The sequence below is a fragment of the Podarcis melisellensis genome, assembly GCF_964234715.1.
Source record: "Podarcis melisellensis genome assembly, chromosome: 6".
In the NCBI taxonomy this organism is placed as follows: Eukaryota; Metazoa; Chordata; class Lepidosauria; order Squamata; family Lacertidae; genus Podarcis; species Podarcis melisellensis.
This window is the reverse complement of record NC_138538.1, coordinates 29,796,055-29,819,316: the sequence shown is the minus strand read 5'-3', so window position 1 is coordinate 29,819,316 and position 23,262 is coordinate 29,796,055. Positions and strand designations below refer to the sequence as shown.

The 23,262-nt window shown below is 43.1% G+C and overlaps 1 protein-coding gene across 2 annotated transcripts in view; it reads left to right on the top strand.

Annotated features, from left to right (window-relative positions):
- MYH7B (myosin heavy chain 7B) overlaps nt 1–23,262 on the top strand; it is a 52,956-nt gene that overhangs the window by 9,472 nt on the left and 20,222 nt on the right. Inside the window, exons 4-22 of one of the 2 annotated variants that reach the window (XM_081916587.1) lie at nt 80–223; nt 745–901; nt 3,107–3,134; nt 6,403–6,499; nt 7,275–7,298; nt 9,846–9,938; nt 10,964–11,027; nt 11,140–11,238; nt 13,009–13,112; nt 13,978–14,116; nt 15,013–15,131; nt 15,668–15,817; nt 17,613–17,783; nt 18,786–18,965; nt 19,059–19,191; nt 19,466–19,542; nt 21,250–21,337; nt 22,385–22,502; nt 22,968–23,091. In XM_081916587.1, the coding sequence (XP_081772713.1) occupies nt 80–223; nt 745–901; nt 3,107–3,134; nt 6,403–6,499; nt 7,275–7,298; nt 9,846–9,938; nt 10,964–11,027; nt 11,140–11,238; nt 13,009–13,112; nt 13,978–14,116; nt 15,013–15,131; nt 15,668–15,817; nt 17,613–17,783; nt 18,786–18,965; nt 19,059–19,191; nt 19,466–19,542; nt 21,250–21,337; nt 22,385–22,502; nt 22,968–23,091 (2,109 nt within the window). Of the gene's footprint in view, nt 1–79; nt 224–744; nt 902–3,106; nt 3,135–6,402; nt 6,500–7,274; nt 7,299–9,845; nt 9,939–10,963; nt 11,028–11,139; nt 11,239–13,008; nt 13,113–13,977; nt 14,117–15,012; nt 15,132–15,667; nt 15,818–17,612; nt 17,784–18,785; nt 18,966–19,058; nt 19,192–19,465; nt 19,543–21,249; nt 21,338–22,384; nt 22,503–22,967; nt 23,092–23,262 lie in introns of those variants that run through there. The other variant, XM_081916588.1, reaches the window with a different exon arrangement.

Genomic DNA, 23,262 nt, shown 5'->3' with positions numbered 1-23,262 from the left:
AGTTCAACATCCTTGTTAAGAAAAGGAAACATTTCTTAAGAAACCCCTTTATCAAAATGTTTCTGTTTAATCCCTGCAGACTGTCGTTGTAAAGGAGGATGACATTCAACAAGTGAATCCTCCCAAATTCGACATGATTGAAGACATGGCTATGTTAACTCATCTCAATGAAGCCTCTGTGCTGCATAACCTGAAACGGCGTTATGCCAAGTGGATGATCTACGTAAGTAAGACCCAGAACAGATTTCTCGCAATTCACATCCTTTTGCTATCCCAAATAGCAAGGTTGGTGTCACAAAATCCCACCCCATCCCCCGCTTTAACTTCCATTATATTAGAAATGTTCCCGAAATTTTGGTTCTAGACACAGAGAGTAGCTGCTTGGTTCTTTTGATTAGATGTTCACTTAGAAAATGTCCAGAGATGTGTGTGAGAGAATATCTACATACAAGTGTTGATACTGCGTGACTCAGAAGAGTGAGTAAATAATATTTGTTCCCAAGCATAGGTTCCAATTCAGGTTTCAGTAGCAGGGTTGCAAGCAAAGAGATTTAACAGGGTGCATTTTTAATCTGCATTTGTTATAGTTACTTCATATTAGGCTTCATGACAGCCAGAAATAAGATGTTCCTGAGGAATAATCACACACAAGTCCAAAATATGTTGGTGGGGTGGCTGCCATCTTCTGTCCCATCCGAAATGGGACTAAATGGTGATGTATTTTTACTTTTTCTTTCCTCTCAGACCTATTCAGGCTTGTTCTGTGTCACCATAAACCCATATAAATGGCTTCCAGTTTATACTGCTCCTGTGGTAGCAGCCTATAAGGGCAAGCGGAGGTCTGAGGCACCGCCCCACATTTATTCCATTGCAGACAATGCCTACAATGACATGTTACGTAGTAAGTATCTTATCCATTGTCTCATTGTTGTGGGAAGGAAGTTCAAAGCTAGCCTAATCTTAGCCATTGCATTAAAACATTCCTAGCATTGCCCCACTCTTATTTGATTAGCTTCATACTTCTCTTGCATACTAAACTCACAGAGAGGGAAACAGTCCTTTGTCCCAGAGGCAATGAAGCTCTTAATTTTCTAAATGCTTTCTGTTTGTTTCTCTGTGTGAAAATTAATGTAAGAAACAGAGAGAGAGAGGGAGAGAGAGAAGATAAGATGGCAGAAATTTTGGTGATTAGAAAAATGCATCTTGTGGTGTTTTTCTTACTGCCAATACACTGCTGTACTCTTCCGTGTTCCCTGCTTCAGATGTTGCACTGCTAGCAGACTACTAGCTTCCTAAGCAAGTGCATTCAGAAAGGGACTGTAGTTCTGAAGTTCAGAATGCAGATATGGGAGGGATGGCATGTTTGAATGTTCCCCTGCATCAGAAATTCTGTGCATATGGAATTTAAATAAGTAAGAAGGTTAAGCTCAAATTCTAGGGCTGCGCCAGTATGGTTTCCTTCCCTTGTGCTCTCACAAAATCTGCCTTGGAGGGTCCCACAACTCCCTTGGGCTGATGCAGAAGGCTGGAGGGTAGAGGAAGAAGTTCTGTTGTATGCTTGGAAACCCATTGCATCAGCAGAGCTTCTGCCTTGCATGTGTTGCGAATTTATTTGGCATTGCTATACTGCAGGGGTGGCTAACTGACCTGTGTTCAACCCACTGAGGGTAACACCTATGTGAAAGTGTGTGTGGTCAAAGTGTGTGTGGCCCTTTTTTTTTAAGGGACATTTTGGGGCAGGAGGGTGTGGGTGAGTGTCACATTTTTTTGGCATCACAGAATCAAAGCTGAAGACCCCAAGAGCACTGGAAAACAATAATAATTAGATTTTTAAAGGGTCAAATTTTAGGGGACCTTGGGAGTGCCACAAAAACTAGTTTGGCACCATAGTAGCACGGGGGTGGGGCAGGGCGGTGTACTTATGAGTATAGGAGAATAATTATGGAAATAGGGCTATAAACTTGAGTTGCAGCTGAGTGCTAGCCCTAATTTTCTTCTCAGCTGGAATCACTGAGATAAAACAGGTAGGGGCTACCAATCTGAGTACAGTCACCTACAGCTGCAGGCATATTCAGTAAAAAAAGAACTAGACTGGAAGAAAAGAGTTGAAGTTCAGTAGCAGAACAGCTGCTTTGTCTGCAGATGGTGATTGGTTCAATCCCTGTCATCTCCAGGTAGGGCTGGGAATTATTTCGTCTGAAATCCTGGACAGCTGCTGCTAGTTAGTGTTGTCAGTATTTAGCTAGATGGACTAATGGTGTGACTCCTATGTAGGGAGGGATAGTCAGGTTGAATCCTAGTCAAGTCCCATCATGATCTGCCTACTGGAGTGGAGGGAACTAAGGCCAGATTTATTACGGTGGACGGTGAAGTGTTCAGATTCACACCATACATTTAAAGCACAATGATACCACTTTGAAACAGTATTGGCTCCCTCCAAAGAATTATGGAAGCTGTAGTTTGTTATGGGTGCTAAGAAGTGTTGGTGCTAAGAAGAAGACCCTCTGTTCCCCTCGCAGAGATATAATCCTCAAGAGTGGTTTAACCATCAATTTCTCTTCTCACCTAACTAGGAATTGTGGCTCTATAGTAGGGGATAGGGCTCTTCTAACGACTCTTAGCTGCATACTGAACAAACTACAACTCCCAGAATTCTTTGGAGGGAATCCATGACTGTTTAAATGTGGTACCATAGTGCTTTAAATGTATGGTGTGCATGTGGCCTTAGTGGAATGTGCACACACAAAAACTATGATGTCATGTTACAGATAGGTAGCCGTGTTGGTCTGCCATAGTCAAAACAAAACAAATTCCTTCCAGTAGCACCTTAAAGACCAACTAAGTTAGTTCTTGGTATGAGCTTTCGTGTGCATGCACACTTCTTCAGATACACAGCAAAAGTCGACACTGTCGACACTGTCCATGATGTCATGGACAGTGTTGACAGTCAACAGCAATTTTTCATATAGCTTAACACTGAAAAAGCAAAGCAGTGATCAGATTGTGCTAGGAAGGAGCTGCCTGTCTGGAAGCATAATATGAAGAACCAGTGGCAGAGCCTGAAAGTAACTGTTTGAGTCTAACAGTCCTACTTCTTGTCTTCCAGATCGTGAGAATCAGTCTATGCTCATCACGTAAGTTCTGTCTTTATAAGTCTGTTTTCTGTTTTGTATTGCCTGCAAGCTAGGGCACTTCCAAACTATTTTGTGGTGGGATTCAATCACATACCAGCAAATACAAGTTGTCCAATTATAGCTGACTGTGAACTCTTGTGCAACCACAAAGGCTGTGGCCTTTTGCTATAAAGAAAGTGACAGGATGCAGTGGAAAGGATAGGATAACCCTTCCTTTGAGGCAACATCATCTATCCTCCCTGCAAACAATTCAGAGTGAATTAAGTAGCCAGCATCATTTAAACTCCCTGCAAAGAAATCAGGACGAATGTAAAGAAACAGGTCATCTGGGAGTGCCCTTAAGATGCAAGGTCTGATATCCTTTCCTGGTCTCACAATATTGGTTATGCATGAAAAGAAACTGCAGGCGGAGGAAACGCCCCTGTCTCCCTGTTTGAGAAAGCCAAATGGTTTGGCTGCGCTGTAGGATCTTTACACTCCCTTCACTTTGTCGCCTAAGCACAAGCACACACACACATGGCAGAATTTCTGGCTCTTACATGTCAGCTAACAGCTGCTATAACCCTTCCAGGAGTACACTGCCAACAAAAAGTAGGGCAGAAAATTCCTCTCATTGTGTGGCTGCTCATATGTTGTTTATTTGTATTTCCTGTCTGCTTCTTTGAATGTGACTAGTTATTACTAGGGCACAAAACTGGGGTGGGGTGGGGTAGGTCCTGTTCAACCAATCCATTTCCATAGCAAATATCCCAAGATGGCAGAGTGAAACTAAAGCAAGCCTGCACAACTCATGACCCATGAACATGACACTGTTCAGCAATCACGTGTTGCATCTTGCCAGGTGTTCCATAACAGCTCCCCTAAGAACATCATATTGGAACATGAGATGAGCCCTTCTGGAAAGCCAGCCATCATGTTTCCCCATGTGGCTATTCTGATGCCTCTGGGAATCTCACAAGGACATTGGTGCAATAGTATTCTCCTCCTCATGTTCCCCAGCAATGGGTATTCAGATAATGTATAGTCACCCTGCCTAGTTTTCATTGCTATAACCTGGTATTGTGGCTGCTATCAGACAGTAAGAAAACATGGCTTTCTTCCATTGCCTGATGTGGCTGGTGGGTTGTATTCAGCTTGGATGGTCACAGGGTGTGCAGGCCACCTGACCACAAGCAAAATATTGCTCTCTTAGAGTGACACATATCATTTTCACCATTTCACTTTTAACACATAGAACTCATGCAGTCAACCTCCAAAGAAATTGGGGAGCAATGCATATGTGTGGATAAGGACGGGGGGGGGGGGATTGTATTCAGGTTCTCATTTGAAGCTAAATCCCTCAAATCCACACTTTCCAAAACAATATGCAAACTGAAACACGGCTATGCTTTGAAATTCTATCCCGCATACATACATACATACATACATACATACATACATATGCAAAGTGTGCAAAAATGGATGTGAAAAAGAACAAAAAACGCATTTTACTAGCGAAAATTGCTTGCAAAAATGTACACATTAGTCAAAACTGCATCCAGAAATGTGTTTATCGGGGTACATTTGCACTAAAATGTTGGTGGATTTTCATGAGGATTTTTTTTAAAAAATAAATAAATCACAAATTACTGCAAAATGTGGAGAACTGATTTTAGGACAAAAAAAATTGACAGATCCTTCCATCCCTAGTGGGGTGGTGGGATTAAAAGAGAGACTAGAGACATGGTGTGGTTGCCCTATGAAGGATAATGACTTGAAGGAGACAAGGTTTAGCTAAGTAGGGGTAGAGAAAGAGGCAGCTGATAGGATAAGGGGAGGATAGGAAATGGCTACCTCACAGCTGTGGAGGAATGTTGGGGTGGCTGAGGCCCAATTGTAGAGGAGCGAGAAGGAGGAAGACATGATAACCGAAACAGCCATGTTGAGGAGGCTATATAAAGCCTAGTCTAGTGCCAGAAGCCCCTGACGCTTGAAGCTTTGGCCATGGCCTAATTAGGTAAAGCAGGGGTTGATAGCGTGCAATGTTTGGCTTTTGTCCTACAGAGGTCTCACTCCCCCCGCTGCCGAGCGTGTCTCTTTGTGTGCTGGGATTACAATGGAAGAACAGCTAACTATAGGCATGAAATCAATGCCAGGCCAGTGCCAGAGGGCTTTGCAGAGAAAGGGGCAGGAGGGAGGGTGATACTAGCCTGCTGATGTGATAAAGAAGCCTGGACCCTGGAGCCAGCCTGCTGGACTTGGGCCAGGAATACTTGGAGGCCCTGCTTCTATTCCATGGGTGAACTAAATTTTCTCTGGATTTGTATCGAAAAGAAAGGAAAATCTATCTCCTCCTCCTTTCCAGTAACTTCGTGGGAAGTGCATTTTCTGCTTGAGATAAAAGTGGAAGATTATGAACCACCTGTAGCCAGTTCATTTTTGCCCATAGGAAAATGGCCCATAGGAAAAACAAGTTCAGCTGCCTTGTTTCCTTTTCCATTTAAAGTGTGCCTTGTAAAAGCTCTTACAAGATATACACTACGAATCTGCACTCTTTGCAGCCCTGTTTAGGGAAGTTTTTAATGGGTGACATTTTAATGTACTTTTAATCTTTGTTGGAAGCCGCCCAGAGTGACTGGGGAAACCCAGCCAGATGGGTGGGGTACAAATAATAAATATTATTATTATTATTATTATTATTATTATTATTATTATTATTATTAGCTCTTGCTCTAGGAGCAAAATGTAGGTGCATTTACATCAGGGCAAGGGGTTGAACCTGTGATTCTCCCACTGCCATCATCATTGGCCAGCATTACCGATGGTCAGGAATGAAGGGAGTTGTAGTCCAATGAGGCCACAGGTTTCCTTATGCTTGAACTACATGTTCGCTGCTCCCTCAAAGGCAGCCCTTGCAGCACAAGGAACCCATGTGTTCCAAATCTGATATAGGTCTTTCAGCCTGCAGGTGGGGACACATTTTCAATCCAACAGAAACATCAGTTTCCCACACCATTTCAGAAGCAATGTCAGGACAGCTTTTCCCCATGTCACATCACCTTTGCTTTTTGGGGGGAACTTCTTCTACCCTGAACAACTCTCATCCAAATGCCCCCTGCATGCCAGATGCCACCATACCCAAATAAACAACCCTCCCCACATGCCCCCCAACCCTGCTGTGTATTTCTGGGTGGTTGGGATTTTGGCTAGCTGTTTCTGTGTGCCTGTGAAATAACCTTTGACAGTAGCTGCTTCGTGTTCTTGATCTGTGTATTTCTATTACTCTAAGCGGAGAATCTGGTGCTGGTAAGACTGTAAACACCAAGCGGGTTATTCAGTACTTTGCCATTGTCGCAGCCCTGGGTGACTCTCCGGGCAAGAAAGGAGTAAGGCCCTCATTTGAAAACCTTTTTTTCCCTTTTTCTTTTTGGCTGTTTTCTTTTGTTCATTTTTGTTTTGTTTTGTTTTGGTCTTCTTTTGTGTTTGGCAGCGTGCGTGGTGGACGTGACTTTTTCTTTTAATTTGAAACAAGCAAGGCTTGAAAAAATTGCTTTGAGGGAAAAGGTTTCATAAAGTGGGCGCTGCTAAAAACCCCAAGCGGTGGCTGCTTTACGGAATTTTGAAGTCACTGGCTTTTCCCTCCACTCCACAGTTTTTCTTTTCTGAAAATGGGGGAAATTCCCCAAGGCATTCTTGTAACTCTTTCTTTTAAGCCTTGCTTTTTGTGATCCCCTCCTTCCGTTATCTCTACTGTTCCCTTTGATTCTTTTTCATCTTGTATGTTTTCTGACTCTCTTTCTTCTTCTCACACTCCGTTTTTCCTTTTCCTTTTCTTTTTTAAAAATACCCTTCTTACTTCTTGATTATTTTTGGACTTGGGTTACGCCAAAAGAAATTCACCAGCATTGTTTTCCTTCCCTGGATTTTGATTTTAACCCTCTTGCTTCTTGATGCTGTTCTTGATCTTGATCTAATCTATTTAACATATTTTAGTGGGGTTTTTGAATAATAATAAGTTGGGATTTTAAAATGTAAACAGTTAAGCTTTTTTAACATTCTTCTGGACAAAACTGAAATGTCCTCCTCTTTGGATGGAACTTTCTGTGAAACTGGTTTTATATTTCTGGAATTGTAATGCTATTTTCTTATCTTTTGTTATAGCAAGCTCCTGCCACTAAAACTGGGGTAAGTATTTAAAAGAAATAACTGATTTCATGTTCAAAGGCAGAGAGATGAAATAATACCTTATTAGTTCCAAGAAAATGGTACCTGAGGAGCAGGCAACATGATCATCAGATTCATGGCAGCTCTTTCCAGTCTGTGCCTTCTCCTTGCTTGTGGCTAGTTGCCCATATGAAGCAGAAGCTGTTCATATGATTAAACCTTTTGTCCACTGGCTTCCATTTTGGACCATTTGAGCATGCAAAAGGTTTGGTCTTGTGCATGGCACAGTATTTCTTTCTGTTGTTTAGTCATCTTAGTCATGTTCGACTCTCCGTGACCCCATGAACCAGAGCATGCCTTGGAAACTCTCACTTTCTCTTCAAAGCTTCTCCTTTTTTATGTCCATGGAGTTTTCTTGGCAAAATACTGGAGTGGTTTGCCAGTTCCTTCTCCAGGTGGATTACATTTAGTCTAAACTCTCAGCTATGACCTGTCCATCTTGGGTGGCCCTGCACATAATAGCTCATATCTTCTTGGGGTAATTCGAGCCCCTTCGCCACGGCAAGGCAGTGATCCATGAAGGGGACAGTATTTCCAGACTTTTATTATAGTTGATTGGGAGGTCTCGTGCAACAAACCAGCTTCTCCAAAAGATCAGTTTCGTGTAAGGTAACATTTGCCTTGGCCCAACATAATCTAACTTCCCTGCAAACAAATCAGGATGCATATTCAATAAGCAGATCATCCAAAAGTGCCTACGGTGGCTGCATGTGACCACTTGGCACCAGGTGCAGAGCTGATACATGTGGCAATTTTAGCTGACCCACTACAAGCAGAATGATTGTGTGAATCAGCATTTCTGGCTTCATTCTAGTGTCCAGAAATATATCCTATATAATATAGGACTTTGTCAACATACAAAGCATCTCACTAAAGGAATATTATAGGGTGTTTCCAAAAATCTGTAGAAAAGCAACAACTCTTCATTCTTTGCCTTTAATCAGCTAAACATTAAAATGTGTGTGTATTTCAATAGTTGTTTAGATATTTAGAAGTTGTTCATTTTATTCAAGTTCTTTTGCTCTTCGCTAATAATTCAGTACTGTGGGATGGTAATCAACTAAGTTTTACTGAGAGTAGACCCACTGAAATTAATGGACCTAACAGAGGCCTGATTGTTTCAATGGGTCTAAGCTTAACCAACTTCTTTCTTCTTTTGCTATCACTTGTAGCCAAGTTAGATTATCTTCTATGAGCATGGTCTTAACAGTAGGGTTGCCGTATTTCAAAAAGTGAAAATCTGGACATTTTTGAGTTATTTTTGAGGGAAAATGACACTGCCGACACGGGCTGCCATACGTCTGGATTCTTGGAGACCTTTCACCAATTTCCACCCAGACGCTGCTTGTGGCTGTAGTATTCCGGATATATCCGGGAAATTCTGGACATATGGCAACCCTACTTAACAGTTAGTAGTGGATCTTACTCCCAGGAAAATGGGTATAGGATTGCATACTTAGTGCTTTCTAAGTTTCCCTTCATCTTTTAAGCTTTAAAGGCATGAAAAAGAAGAGGTGTCTTTCCTTTCTTTTGAATGAGTGGTGGTAATATAAAATGGAAATCTCCATTTTTCAGAACACATCATTTCAATGGTGTTGCATTCCAAGCCAACACATGAAGCATAATTAGAAGCAAATAAATCCTCTGTCACTTTTGTATTAATGGTCCAGATTAACTACCCAAGACTGAATTTACACCCCATGTTTGTGGTTCAGGCTCCTATGTCCATCTGTTCATTTCTGACATACTGACACCTTCATAAGTAGCCTGAGGGTGCTTCCAGATGGAGGCATAATACTGTAAACTGGGATGTTGCACATGGGTCTTTGGTGCTGGTTTTTTTTGTTTTTGTTTAAATAATATTGGATTTTCTCTGGAAAGGGCAAATCCAGATTAAAGGGAAGGCAGGGAGATATGAGCTGGTATTTTGATGACAATGACGTCATGTGGACACTGTAAAAAAAATAAAAACTTCCATTTTTGAGGAGTGCTGATCCCATAATAAACACCCATCTGGAAGAACCCTGTTCTCTCTCCATTCTCCAGTAAGAAGCATTGTTCCCTCTCATTGCTTTGCTTATATATGTAGTCTCAGAACATCTCTCAAACACAGTGTTTCAGAATGTGACTCAAGTTGTTTCCAAAATATGAGTGGACTCTTCTAGATATGGGTAGCCAACATACTGTCCTAGAGATGTTTATGGAGTGTAGCTCCCCTGAGCTCCAGCCAGTGGTCAGGGATGATGGGGTTTGTACTTTGACAACATTTGGAGGCTACCCTTGATTGAGGGTTAGAGAAACTTTTTCAGCCTAGGGCTGCTTTCTCTTCTGGGCAGCCTTCCAAGGGCCACATGCCAGTGATTCAGGAGGCAACTGCTGATATTGGTAAAGTTTAAGAAAGTAATGGCATCCTCTACGCTGTGTTCCTCGTCTTTCTCTCATCAGTATTCAGATAAATCTGGCTTGCAACACTGGGTATTTGAACTATTCTATGTTTATGTGACCTAGGGTACCCTTGAAGATCAAATCATTGAGGCCAACCCTGCTATGGAATCCTTTGGCAACGCCAAAACCCTGAGAAATGACAATTCCTCACGATTTGTAAGTATTTTTTTAAAAATGAAAGTACAGTACAGAGCATTTATACAGGCAGTATGCATATGTGGTTTTTTTTTTGGTAAACCTATAGAAATATTTATGATATAATGAAGCATATGAAACGAACTATTTCCATATCTATAAATTCTCTTATTCATTAGCTTAGCAGATTATAGTGACGTTTTGATATTTGGAACAGAGAAATCAGCCTCTGAAGAAGAGGAGTTATGACCAAACACAATATGATTAAAATGTGAATGCAATTAAAGCTGCACCATTATGTTATGGAAATAGCAAGTATGGGAAAACATGAGGAGCCTTGGGGCTGTGTGAAGACAGGTGGGGATGGGAAGTTTAACTTCTTCCTTACCTGTCACTGTTGGCTATTTGCAGTATGGTAGCACTGCAGAGAGCTTGCTGGGGAGACCATGCATTAAAAAGGGACTCAAAAATAACTTAAACAAGGTTTTAATTACAAAAACAAAAGCTCATTTTACACTAAATACATTAACAAACAAACATGACCCAACCACCAACCCATCCCCCAGGGTAATGAGAGAGCTAGGTGCTGCTCCTTATATACTACACCCAATTGCTGACACAGCTTAATCAATACAACTCCGCAGCACCTGCTATGTTTCACAGCTGCAAAGCTGGGTCTCGTTATTTTGCTCTGGCCCTTGCTCTGGCCCCTTAAAGACATACACATCAGGTGGAACAATGATGAACCTTTACATTTAAAGAAACCATTCAACAGTCACAACCCCAACAAAAATCTGAAGCTGCTATTTGCATGCCAAGGGGCAACTCCATTGGTGCCAGTAGGAGTTCGCCTTGAATAGCAACTTCAGAGGCTATAATCAGACGGCACTTTATTCCTCTATCTGGCTGTTGTCTGTCAGAGCAGACAATACTGGCCTAGATGCACAAATTATCTTACTTTGAATACAGCAGGTTTCCTATTTAAGAACCAGCAGGTCATAGTGAGTACTTCTATTCATTTGCCTTTTTCCTTCCCATCAAAACAGGGCAAGTTCATTCGCATCCATTTTGGTCCTTCAGGGAAGCTGGCTTCCGCTGACATTGACATCTGTGAGTAAATGGCTGATGTCACATGACATCCCATGTTGTTTTTAATTTGAACAGTTTGATAAACCCTTGAAGTAGTAACCCCACAATCTGATTTCTTACCTGTTGTTTCTAGATTTGTTGGAAAAATCGAGAGTGATTTTCCAGCAGCCAGGAGAGAGGAGCTACCACATCTACTATCAAATCCTTTCTGGAAAGAAGCCAGAACTCCAAGGTGAGAGGCACTAAAATATTATACAAATAAATTTGTATATTAGTTTGGAAAGCACAATGCAGATGATCACAAAAGAGCTGTGCTCAGTATGATATCCCTAGGGATGGGGAATAAATTCAATTCCATTCACATTTAAAAGCACTTTTCAAAACTATGGATGGCCCAAAACACAGCTATCCTTTGAAATTCACACTTCACTGAATTTTGCAAGCCAAGAAATGTGTCACAAAATGCATATAGTAGGGCCAAGTATGCATAAAAATGCAAATATTAGTGAAAAATAGCATACAAAAGTGCATTATATTAAGGGAAACCGTTTTGCGAAAATGTGTATGTTATACAATAATCATACACAAATGTGTATATTAGGAGAAATTTGCCACCAATGTCAACACACCTTATGTCAACACAGCTCAGTGCTTTTGAAATTTAAGCTAACCCAATATTTGTGACATTGGCACCGGTGCTTTGAAAAGGCTTGTGCTTATCAGTGCACTTAAAGTGAACCTTGTTTCCAAGACTTATTTATGTAAATACATTTATAACTTGCCTTCCCTCCAAGGACCTCAAGGCAACCTGCCCAATGACTAACACGGTTGGATGTAGAATATTGAATCTGGCAAGTTACAAATGGGAATTAAGTTTTAAGAATGTTTTAAGTAGCCCTCAAATTTCAATTTCAAAAGTGAAAACTGAGCATATTTGAAAGTACAATTCGAATTTTGAACATTTTATAAATTTTTTTTAATTTGCCCAAAATTCTGTTTAGTCCTAAGCACCTTTTGTTCTTGGGTCCATGATTCTGAGCACACCGGAAGTTAGTTTCATTGCATATCAGTTGGGTGTTTCACATAATTGATTCAGAAGCTGTACCTCTGAGCCTGATCAAGAGATAGATCATAGAAACATAGATGTATGTGTGTGTGTGCAGGCTCACACAGATGTATCACCCTCTGGATCAGACCCTACAGGGGATGATTCAGATGCGTATCTGAATACAGTTGTCATTTATGTAAATGCCATTCATCGGCATGTCATTACTGTCAACAGGATGCCCATTTTGATGGGCATCTTTATCTACATATTAATGGAACGGGTAACTATGCTTGACCAGAACTGGGTCATAGAGAAGGTTTGCACTTGCTCCCTTTCAATCATTCTCTCCCTGTTTGCTCCTACAAACCTCACACAAATAAGAGCACCGTGAGCAGGGAGGTCCTTCAGACATATTCATGTAGGACCTCTCTCTGAGAGGATGGCAAGCTTGTCCAATAATGATCCCTCCCAGTCATGCTATGATCTGCACTCAAGGCATCTTTCCAGTATGGAACCCGATGCTGTGAAATAGGAAATGTAGGCGAAACCCTTTTCCGACCGGACAGGGATTTTTAGCATAGTGTCCTGTCATGGCAGTAAGGAATCTGGGCTATGGCCTGCTGCTCTTGCTGCTCGGTGACAAACAATACCTTATTAGGCAGGTCTGGAGAGCTCTACTGAGCAGTAATCTTATCTGGTGCTCACAAGGCCAAGGCTGACCACTTCTAAATCAGTCAGCGGCCCAAGGGTGTTCCTAAGATAGCTGGCGGGAGATGCAACTATACAATGTACATGCCTTTCTGGTAGCCGCGTAATGGAGACTATGTGGCCTCTGAGGCCAAAACTTCCAAGCTGATCCTTGATTCATAGCCACTTGATTCATAGTTCAAATTGGGCATGTACCCACAATATGCTGTGAAACAAAGAACGCGTCTTCTGTCTGTTTCCCCCCAGATATGCTGCTGCTGTCTTCCAACCCCTATGACTACCATTTCTGCTCACAAGGTGTAACAACTGTAGACAACCTGGACGATGGAGAGGAACTCTTGGCTACAGATGTATGTGTTAATCCACTGTGAAATCAACTGGGGTGTCAAAGTCTCTTTGTGATGCAGGGACACAGTCTAGGCTTATAAACTGCTTCTGAGACCCATTATTTTTAAAGGGGGTAGAAAATAAATATAATAAGCACAATTGTTTTCCACAAAGAATCCTAGAAACTGTACTTTACCCCCCAACTGAACTAGAATTTCCAGCACTCTTAACAAAATACAGTTCCCATTTGTTGCTACATAGCTAGCCATTTCAAATGGCACTGGTTTTGATGTGAATCATGCATCCTTTTCTTATTTAAGGAGTGGGGAGCCTGGTCTTCCCAAGATTCTCAGTCTGGCACACAGCACTCTCTGTGGGATCTCTCTCTCTCTCTCTCTCTCTCTCTCTCTCTCTCTCTCTCTCTCTCTCTCTCTCTCTCTCTCTCTTCCCCACACCCTTCTCTCCTCACCTTCTTCTACCCTCTCCACAATGATTCTGCCAACCAGCCTCCTGACAAAAAGTTCGTGGGCTTCTGGATTTGTCTGTTTTAGATTATCTGCACACTAGAAAATTTTATGGCAGGGGTCTGAAGGGTGCACCATGGAAAACACTATGAACTCAGATGCACAGAAAATGCAAAATAGCAAAAAAACTGCATATATAGGCTGTTGAGCGTTATTACTTAATTTTAATGAGGTATATTTTAGCAGTGTGAAAGAAATGTCAGCTAGACAAGCCAGTATAGTGCATTTGTCATTTGCTTAGCATTTGCATCACCAGAAGAGGGCAGCAGTCCTTCTGGACTAAGGCCAGTACATCCTGAGTTTGTCCTTTGTTAATGGAATGATGGCGTTGTCATGACCACACCTTGTCTGATTCCTTCTGCAGCATGCTATGGATATCCTGGGCTTCAGCAACGAGGAGAAATATGGCTGCTATAAGATAGTAGGAGCCATCATGCACTTTGGCAACATGAAATTCAAGCAGAAACAACGCGAAGAACAGGCAGAGGCTGAAGGCACTGAAAGTAAGGGAGTTTGCCTACATTGCTGCCTACAAATCCCATTGTGGCCGCCAGATCAGTCTGTTGCAGCAAAACTAGCAGTCTGGTGGTACTTGGAAGCAGAGCCAGCAAAAGCACCTGATTAGCTCAAGCAGCTGCCAAGCCCATGGCATTTGGGACCCACTGCTGATGTCTGCTCTGCCCTCCCCCCTTTAAACCCTCTTACTTTCTCTCAGTGGCCATTACTTAGCTTTTTGTCAACTCAGCTTTGCGAGCATTTGTGAATGAGGAAATGGCTGTTCTCTGGAGCTACCAAGATAAGCTTCTCCAGGGTCCTCATGAACCGGGTGTGGGGAGGGCACAATTGCATAGGTGCTCATTGGACAACACCTTGCTGTTAGCTCCCTCAGCCCTTCTGAAAAGACTAAGGTCACTTCCAGACAACCTGTTTCTTTGAGAATTCATCCTTATCTGTCTGTACAAAGTTTCTGGGGAGTTCTACAAAATCCACTGTTTATGAGCAATCTTTCTTATTGTTTGCAGGAAGTTTAAACTATGTCATGGGCAAGTAATTGTTACCCCACACTTTCCAGTCCATTTTCTTCTCCCTTTCCTTACAGCAAACAATCCATTTTTGGGGGGTGGGGGTATAATCCACTTCAGTGGCACAACCTGAACCTGCCAGTAGGCAATTGAACTCCACCAGTATAATGCCCATCTGGAAGCAGTCATACAAATTTATTGTGGCATCATCAGCTTTAATGGACCAGAATGCACATGTGTTAGGATTTATAAATCTCTGATCTTATTATTACTACTATTATTGGTCTGCCTTTAAATGGCTTAAACTATAAGCAGGAACCTATATTTATTTCTCATCAAGACCACTTTCTTATTTATGATTTTTTATTGAACTGCAGGTGCCGATAAAGCATCTTACCTCATGGGAATCAGCTCAAGTGACCTGATCAAGGGGCTTCTCCATCCTAGGGTGAAAGTGGGAAATGAGTATGTGACCAAAGGCCAGAATGTGGAGCAGGTAAGCTTCTTGAACTGTACGGCTTGGCCTTATGCCTCCCTACCTCCAGTTTCCCATAGGACCTCTTAGCGATGCACCTGGGAGGAAGGTTGTGCATCTTAATCTCTGTGTTAAGACGTGTCACTTGTGGAAAATATATATTTCAAGCAAAAGAGTGTTGGTCACTTAAATTGCCTGTGCTTAAATTATCAAATAGCAGCAGTGACACATGCAGCCTGATTCTTGGCATGTTTCCTCAGAATAAAGCCCAACTGAGTACAGTGCGCATATGCACAGGATTGTGTCTTTTGTTATCCAGAAACTATTTCATCAGTGTCAGCTGAAACATACTGATTCTATTTTATAAATATCCTTCCTCCCTTTTCTGTGCTTGACCATGTCGCCAAGCACAGTCACCTGGGTGGCGTATAAATAATAAACTAATTATTACTATCATCATCATCGTTGTTGGCGTTATCATCATTATTCCTATGTAACACCATCAGAAACGAACAAATATAAATTCTGACCAATTATCGTTACATAATTATTTGCAGGTTGTGTATGCAGTGGGAGCCTTGGCCAAAGCTACCTATGATCGCATGTTCAAGTGGCTAGTTTTTCGTATCAACAAAACTTTGGACACTAAGCTAGCCAGGCAGTTCTTCATTGGAGTTCTGGACATTGCTGGATTTGAGATCTTTGAGGTGGGTTTCAAAACTGGCTCACATTTTGCACTGTGCAATGGAGGGGAAGTGTTGCTAAGAATGAAATACACATGCCAAACTGCTGCTGACTTCCTTGCCCCCAAAAAGTTGCTGGCATGTTGAAAGAGATATTGTGAAAATTCCGAACTCAACCGAGCTATAGAATTGGATCCAGTTTGGCGAGGTTGTTGAGAATTCTGCGCTAGAGATCAGTAGATCTCCCTGGAGAACTGGTTCCTCTGGGATAAAGAACAACTTTAAACCCATTTCATGTCTGTAGTTATGTCCTGAGTGGCCAATGGACATTCCCTTTCTCAAATGCCCTCCCGGTTTCCCATCCTCCTGAGGTGACTTACAGAATTATTAAACATTCCAGTGGCCACTGGGTGAAAGGCTGATGTCTGTGCATAACAAACAACACCATTCTGCTGACTTTCTGGTTTCATGCTATGCTATGCTATCTATGGGTGGTTTCACGTATGCATTTGTGCGGTGTTGAGTGCTGATTAATGATCATGCAGGCATTCGGGCCCTAATGGTACTTCATTACTAAAAACAACAACTGTGGACTGCTTTTTGCTGAGGTTTAGTATCTCAAGAGGGACGCAGGTGGCGCTGTGGGTTAAAGCCTCAGCGCCTAGGACTTGCCGATTGAAAGGTCGGCGGTTCGAATCCCTGCAGCGGGGTGCGCTCCCGCTGCTCGGTCCCAGCGCCTGCCAACCTAGCAGTTCGAAAGCACCTCCGGGTGCAAGTAGATAAATAGGGACCGCTTACCAGCGGGAAGGTAAACGGCGTTTCCGTGTGCGGTTCTGGCTCGCCAGAGCAGCGATGTCACGCTGGCCACGTGACCCGGAAGTGTCTTTGGACAGCGCTGGCCCCTGGCCTCTTAAGTGAGATGGGCGCACAACCCCAGAGTCTGTCAAGACTGGCCCGTACGGGCAGGGGTACCTTTACCTTTACCTAGTATCTCAAGAACTATGGGCTCATCCACACTTCCATTTGGCCTGCCACTTCCCTCCCCACACCACCTGGGGAAACCTGTAGTTTAGCTCTGAATCGGAACAAAAGGCAGCTGGGCTTTCTGTGGATTGTTGTTTGTTCCAATTTAGCACTAAAGAGGGGGTTTTCTGGGGGAAAGCAACAGGGCAAAGGCAAAACTGTAGAGACCCATACAAGGAAAGCGCAGGAGATGCAGAAAACCACTCAGACCATTGCTTTCTACCATGGGACAAGCGGAAGTATTTAACCTAGACAGGCAGAATCATAGCATATGGTGCATAAGAGAAGCTACATCAAGGCTCTGGGTTTTATTCAGCATAGCACTAAGTAAAGTATTCCTTCAGTACAATATTTTCTCCTTGCTCAGCTGAATGTTCTCCCCTTCTCCTCCCCCTGCGCCCCCCACTCAAGTCTGTTCTGGGGGATGGCATGGGGCATGTGGGGGAGGAGGAGAGGAGGGGCAAATCCTGTTGTGCTAGCACTAATCCCTTGTGCTAGCACAACTATTTAGTTGAACACTGCTGTTTGTTTGTATGTTTCAATAAACTTGGCATGCTTGGCGCTCCAGGTAACCTGGTTGTGGTGCGTAACAATTTTCATTCAGTTAACTATGGCATTCCTGTTCAGTCAGGAATTTATGTGTGGGGTACAAACATGCTGGCCAATTGTCACCAGATCTGATCAACAGCTGGGAAGTGATGGGTGGTTTTTACTCTTCCGAGGCTACTGGTAGTGGAGTGTCTTGAGTTGGGCAGTGAAGTCTCCAGGCTCTTAGGCGTTCACTTTCTGCCTGCAGTTTAACAGCTTTGAACAGCTATGCATCAACTTCACCAACGAGAAGCTGCAACAGTTTTTCAACCATCACATGTTTGTCCTGGAACAAGAAGAATACAAGAAAGAAGGAATTGAGTGGGTCTTCATTGACTTTGGCCTGGACCTGCAGGCTTGTATTGACCTGATCGAAAAGGTAAGATTGGGGCATCATTGTATAACTAATATGGCTGGCTTTATGTACATATATGTCACTGAAAAGGTTGAGTGATAATGGAAATGTGGCTACATCGGTTCTAATGTCCTCTTGTTTCTAGCCAATTTGCCAGATGAGTCTGGCGGGCCAATACTTTCACAACAGAGCAAAGTAAAAATTAACTTCCTTTCTGTTGTAACAAGGTTTTTACATATTTTTTGACTGAAATCTGGTTCCATAGATTCTGGCTAGCGGTTCCTGCTTGCTGAAAATGGCCTCACTGCAAGAGACACTTACTTGCAAGCTACAATGTGAATTTAAAAAGTGATTTCCAGTATCAAAGGAACAATTTAAATATTTACTTCCCACTGGCAACTGACTCTTTTCAGCTTCTGAGAACTTCTCATGGCTCCTTGTTCCCCAGTTCTCTTTGGGAAGAACAACATGAAGTAAAATTAGGTTGGAAATAATGTTAATACTGCTTATTTCATGAGACAAAAAGGAACCATCCTCATAAAATTATATTTTACAGCTCCAGGGTGCTGCATTCTTCTACTGAAAACATGGTAAATAGAACACCTTTAGAACTAGGAGGCAAGCAACCATTTTGAGCTGAAAGAAAGTGTGATCAAATCACTATTCAATGTGCACATAATACAGTGGCCTGAAAAATTTAAATCACTTTACCAACATGGTAGAACAAAATTATTTCCCCCATGGCATAGTTGTTTGTCATCCTACTGCACAAGGTTGCTTTCACACAAACAGTATATCAATTTTGAGGGGAAGCATTCTTTTGCGGTGACTTTTCCACTTCCTAGAAGCACTTTTCCCCATCCCATATGGTTTTTCTTATACTTTGCATGCTAACTTTAGAAGCCTTTTTATAACATTCATCACATGGAAGTGGCTATTGCTTAGACTATCCTCCTCTCACGTAGGACTAATATTAACAAAAGTGAACTTGCCTCCAGTTTGTTGATCAGTATCCTTTCCTTGCAGCCAATGGGAATCCTCTCCATTTTGGAGGAAGAATGCATGTTCCCCAAAGCCTCTGATATGTCATTCAAGGCCAAACTGTATGACAACCACATTGGGAAATCACCCAACTTCCAAAAACCACGGCCAGATAAGAAGCGCAAATATGAAGCCCACTTTGAACTGGTGCACTACGCTGGAGTGGTATGTCTTTGTTTCCTGGCTCCCATATACTGGGTTTTTAGTGTTGCTTTTCTGTTTTCTGCCTCTGTTACAGCTGGTTTTGCTCTTTGGCAGGTGCCCTATAACATTGTTGGCTGGCTAGACAAGAACAAAGACCCATTGAATGAGACAGTGGTAACCATCTTCCAAAAATCGCAAAATAAGCTGCTGGCTACTTTATATGAAAATTATGTGTCCTCTTCTTCAGGTGAGCGGCATTCCCCTCTGTGCCAAACAAAGCACTAAATACAGAATATGTAAGGTTATCTGAAAAGCCAGAAAGTGGCCAGGCTGACCCCTGCTTAGCTTCAGAGATGTGTAGAGTTCAGACCATTCTCTGGGCCTGGGTATTCAATAGAGCTGGAGAATTAATTGTCCTATAACTTGAGCAATAGGGTTGGTCTCGCAGCTCTTGGGAACCAACCAAGGACCTGAACCAAATGAACACCATTAAGGGAATAAACTGATATCTCGTTGGGCAGATGATGCAACCAGGACAGGGGGCAAAGAGAAGCGCAAGAAGGCAGCTTCGTTCCAAACTGTGTCCCAGCTGCATAAGGTAAGTGTTTGCCCACTCCCCATGGTAAGCAGAACTGATGGCTCAAATTTCACTTGGCTCTCTCTGTGTATACACACGACACTTCTTCCAGGCAATAACCTGAATGTGAAGTCTTGGAACACCAGGCAGACACTAAGGACTTTGGGGGCTTGGCTATTCTTCCCTCAGTTGGCCCAGAGTGCTCTCCCCTTTTGAGAATATTATTGCTCAGGAATAACAGCTGTAACTATCCCTGTATTGTAGGGACACGGGTGGCACTGTGGGTTAAACCACAGAGCCTAGGACTTGCTGATCGGAAGGTCAGCGGTTCGAATCCCCATGACGGGGTGAGCTCCCGTTGCTCGGTCCCTGTTCCTGCCAGCCTAGCAGTTCGAAAGCACGTCAAAGTGCAAGTAGATAAATAGGTACTGCTCCAGCGGGAAGGTAAACGGCGTTTCCATGTGCTGCTCTGGTTCTCCAGAAGCAGCTTAGTCATGCTGGCCACATGACCCGGAAGCTGTACGCCGGCTACCTGGGCCAATAAAGCAAGATGAGCGCCGCAACCCCAGAGTTGGCCACGACTGGACCTAATGGTCAGGGGTCCCTTTACCTTATCCCTGTATTGCCAGCTCTTGGTGATCATCGTATCAGCATTTGAATAGGAATAATGCTAGAATGCGGAGGAGTCAGGTTCGGTTTGTAGTAGAGTAATGCTTATTTCCGCCCCTGTGATGTCTGCGCTACATGGTTCCTGGCTGCTTCTCCGTTGCTGAGGGAGAGGCAGTTAAGACTTGCAGTGATGTTTAGATAATTTATTACATGAACATCACTTTAAGTCTGTGCTACTTCTCTCCTCCTCACTCTTGACTGCGGGAAGGAGAACCCTTGGGAAGAAGAAAAGAAATGTGGATCTTACAAGGGTCGGAGCAACAGGCCCTTGGCCTTTCCAGTGTTGGGAGAGGGAGGTAGCTGGACACAAGACTCCACACACTGAACCACTTAGCAGAGCAGCAACCGTCTGACTGAGAGACAGTGCTTCACAAGTGAATGATCCAGAAACCACAAGGTTAAAAGCAAAGAGGGTTAGGAATGGTTTTAGATTGCAAGGTAAACTGGGCAGGTGGAGAGTACAGAAGCAGCAACATGTTATTTAGTAGCATTGATGTGTTGCTGTTTTTTAATAGATTGGATGGCCAAACTAAATATGCCAGTTCTGTTTGCTTAAAGCAGACCTGCCCCATTCACATAAAACGTGGGAGTGAGTGCTGTGGTGGGGGGGATAGAGGGCTGTGGTCAGGAGGGAAAGGGAGCGGTCCAATTTTCAGAGCCCCTTAGAGGGAAGTTGAACCTTCCCCAGGCCCACCACTTAACCTGTGCATGGATTTTAATTGCTGCTCAGTAGCAGGCTACATGCTTTGTACACACAGGGCCCCAGAATCACTTCCCAGGATCTCCAGATAAAGGGATATAAGGGAGCAGGGTTGGGCAGGAAATAATAATCTGTGCCTGAGGCCCTTAAAAGCAGCTGGGTGATGGGGATACCCAAAGTCAGGCCTCAAACGCAGATCATCATAATGGGACAGGCTTCTGTGAGAGGAGGTAGCCCTTCAGATATCTGCATCCTAAGCTGCAGAGGGCTTTAAAGGTTGAAACGAGCTCCTTGACTTTTGCTCAGACGTGGACTTGGGAGCCTGTGAAGTGACTTAACCCTGTATGTCTGCCTTATAGGAAAACCTGAACAAGCTGATGACCAATTTGCGTGCTACCCAGCCTCATTTTGTCCGCTGCATCATCCCCAATGAAACAAAGACCCCAGGTACACAACTGCAACGAGTACGCTCTGTCTGTGAGGGATTAGAATGACTGGGGAAAGTCTGCAGACAACACTCTTATGATTATTTGTTTGGCATCTCTCTGCAGCTTATCTGCTGTAAACAATGCCTCAAGCCTCATACAGGTTAAAAACACTAGTACTCTGGCTTGAATTCTAGGTTTGGATCCAGAGTAGAGTTGTGCTCTTGTGATGCCACGCTGGAGGAAATGGGGTTGTGTGGGGAGGGTTATTTTTGCTGATTCCTCCTTCCTCCTGTGGCCCTGGAGGATTGGGAGACCTTCTGAAACAGCATGAGAGGTGGTGCTGGGGGCTGCTGGGGGGCAGGAGAATCAGCCTCCCCACCCACTTCCTCCACAGGGAGCCTTGGGTGGACTGGAGCCCTGCAAATGGAAAGAGGTCTTCATGGAAGTTCATGTCTGGATCCAACATATGGTGTGACTTTGCTCTGGATAAATATGCTTAGAATTGGGCTGTAAAGGTATCCCTTTCCCTTTGCCTTGTTTTGCATTCTGCTACTAGTACCGTTTAGCTTTGTAGCAGGTGTGTTTGTTGTTTTTCTCATTTCTCTAGCCTTGCGTGGATGCAAATACGCCTACGCTAGTGGCCAAAATTGTGGAAACCTTTTTGAAAAAGTGTATTTCTGAGGTTTGATGGCTCATAACACCACTTTTTTGGGAGTAATACCATAAAATTATATACCAATGGAAAGATAATTTAATGAAGAATGTAATGCAACAAATTTTGTTCAATTGTCTGTATTCTATCAAAAGTTATAGCCAAATAACCAGAAAAAGGAAGCATAACTTGCTTCCCTTTTCTGGATATACAGTAGCTTTCCTTCATTTGGATGCAGCCAATGAGCATGAGTGTTTAGAGAGCCAATCAGGTGTTATGAGCCATCCAATCTCGGAAATACACTTTTCCACAATTTTGGCCACTAGTTCAAATTATTATTATTATTCTCAAAGTATGAGCTCTCATCGCTGAGGAAAGGTGTTAGGACCTGTCCTTCCCTTCTTTCCCATGCAGGAGTCATGGACCCCTTCCTGGTGCTGCATCAGCTACGGTGTAACGGTGTGCTAGAAGGCATCCGCATCTGTCGGAAAGGCTTTCCAAACAGAATCCTCTATGCTGACTTTAAGCAGCGGTAATTAAGTTTTCTGTTCAACTTTGCTGATGCTGTCAGCTGCGCAAGACCTGGACAACATGCTATAAACACACAGTGAGGAATAAAAACATATGTCTCAGTCTAATCTCTAGAACAGGACTGGGGGCGGGGGCGCTTTGGCTCTCTAGATGTTGCTGAACTATGAGTCCCATCAGCCCCAGCAAGCATGGCCCATGGCTGGGAGTTGCAGTTCAGTAACATCTAGAAGGCCAGAAGTTTCCCACACCTGCTTCAGAGGGAGTAATAAAATAAAATAAAATAGAACAATAAATACAAAACTTGGTTTCAGGAGCACACTCTGCATCTGTCCCATGCTGGGGAAGATGTGCAGAGAACCCTCCTCTTTCAAAATGACCTCAGTGGGTAGGCTTTAGTTGAAGAAGTGTTCGTGATTCTCCTCATCTCTTCCTGAGTGTGCTGACGTCATCTCTTGTATCTTTGCAGCTACCGTATCTTGAATCCCGCTGCAATTCCTGATGACAAATTTGTGGATAGCAGGAAGGCCACAGAGAAGCTGCTTCTTTCCTTGGACCTTGACCACTCCCAATATAAGTTTGGACACACAAAGGTACATGGTGTGCAAATTGAAGGGACGGATTAAGTGATTTGCTGTGCCATAAAACTAAAGCCTTGAGAATGGTCAGAATGTGCATGTGCAATTTTACATACATTTCCCTTGCTGGTAGTAAATCCACTACGTTTTATTCTCCCTGTTTCAAACTTCTTGTTCAGTGTCTAC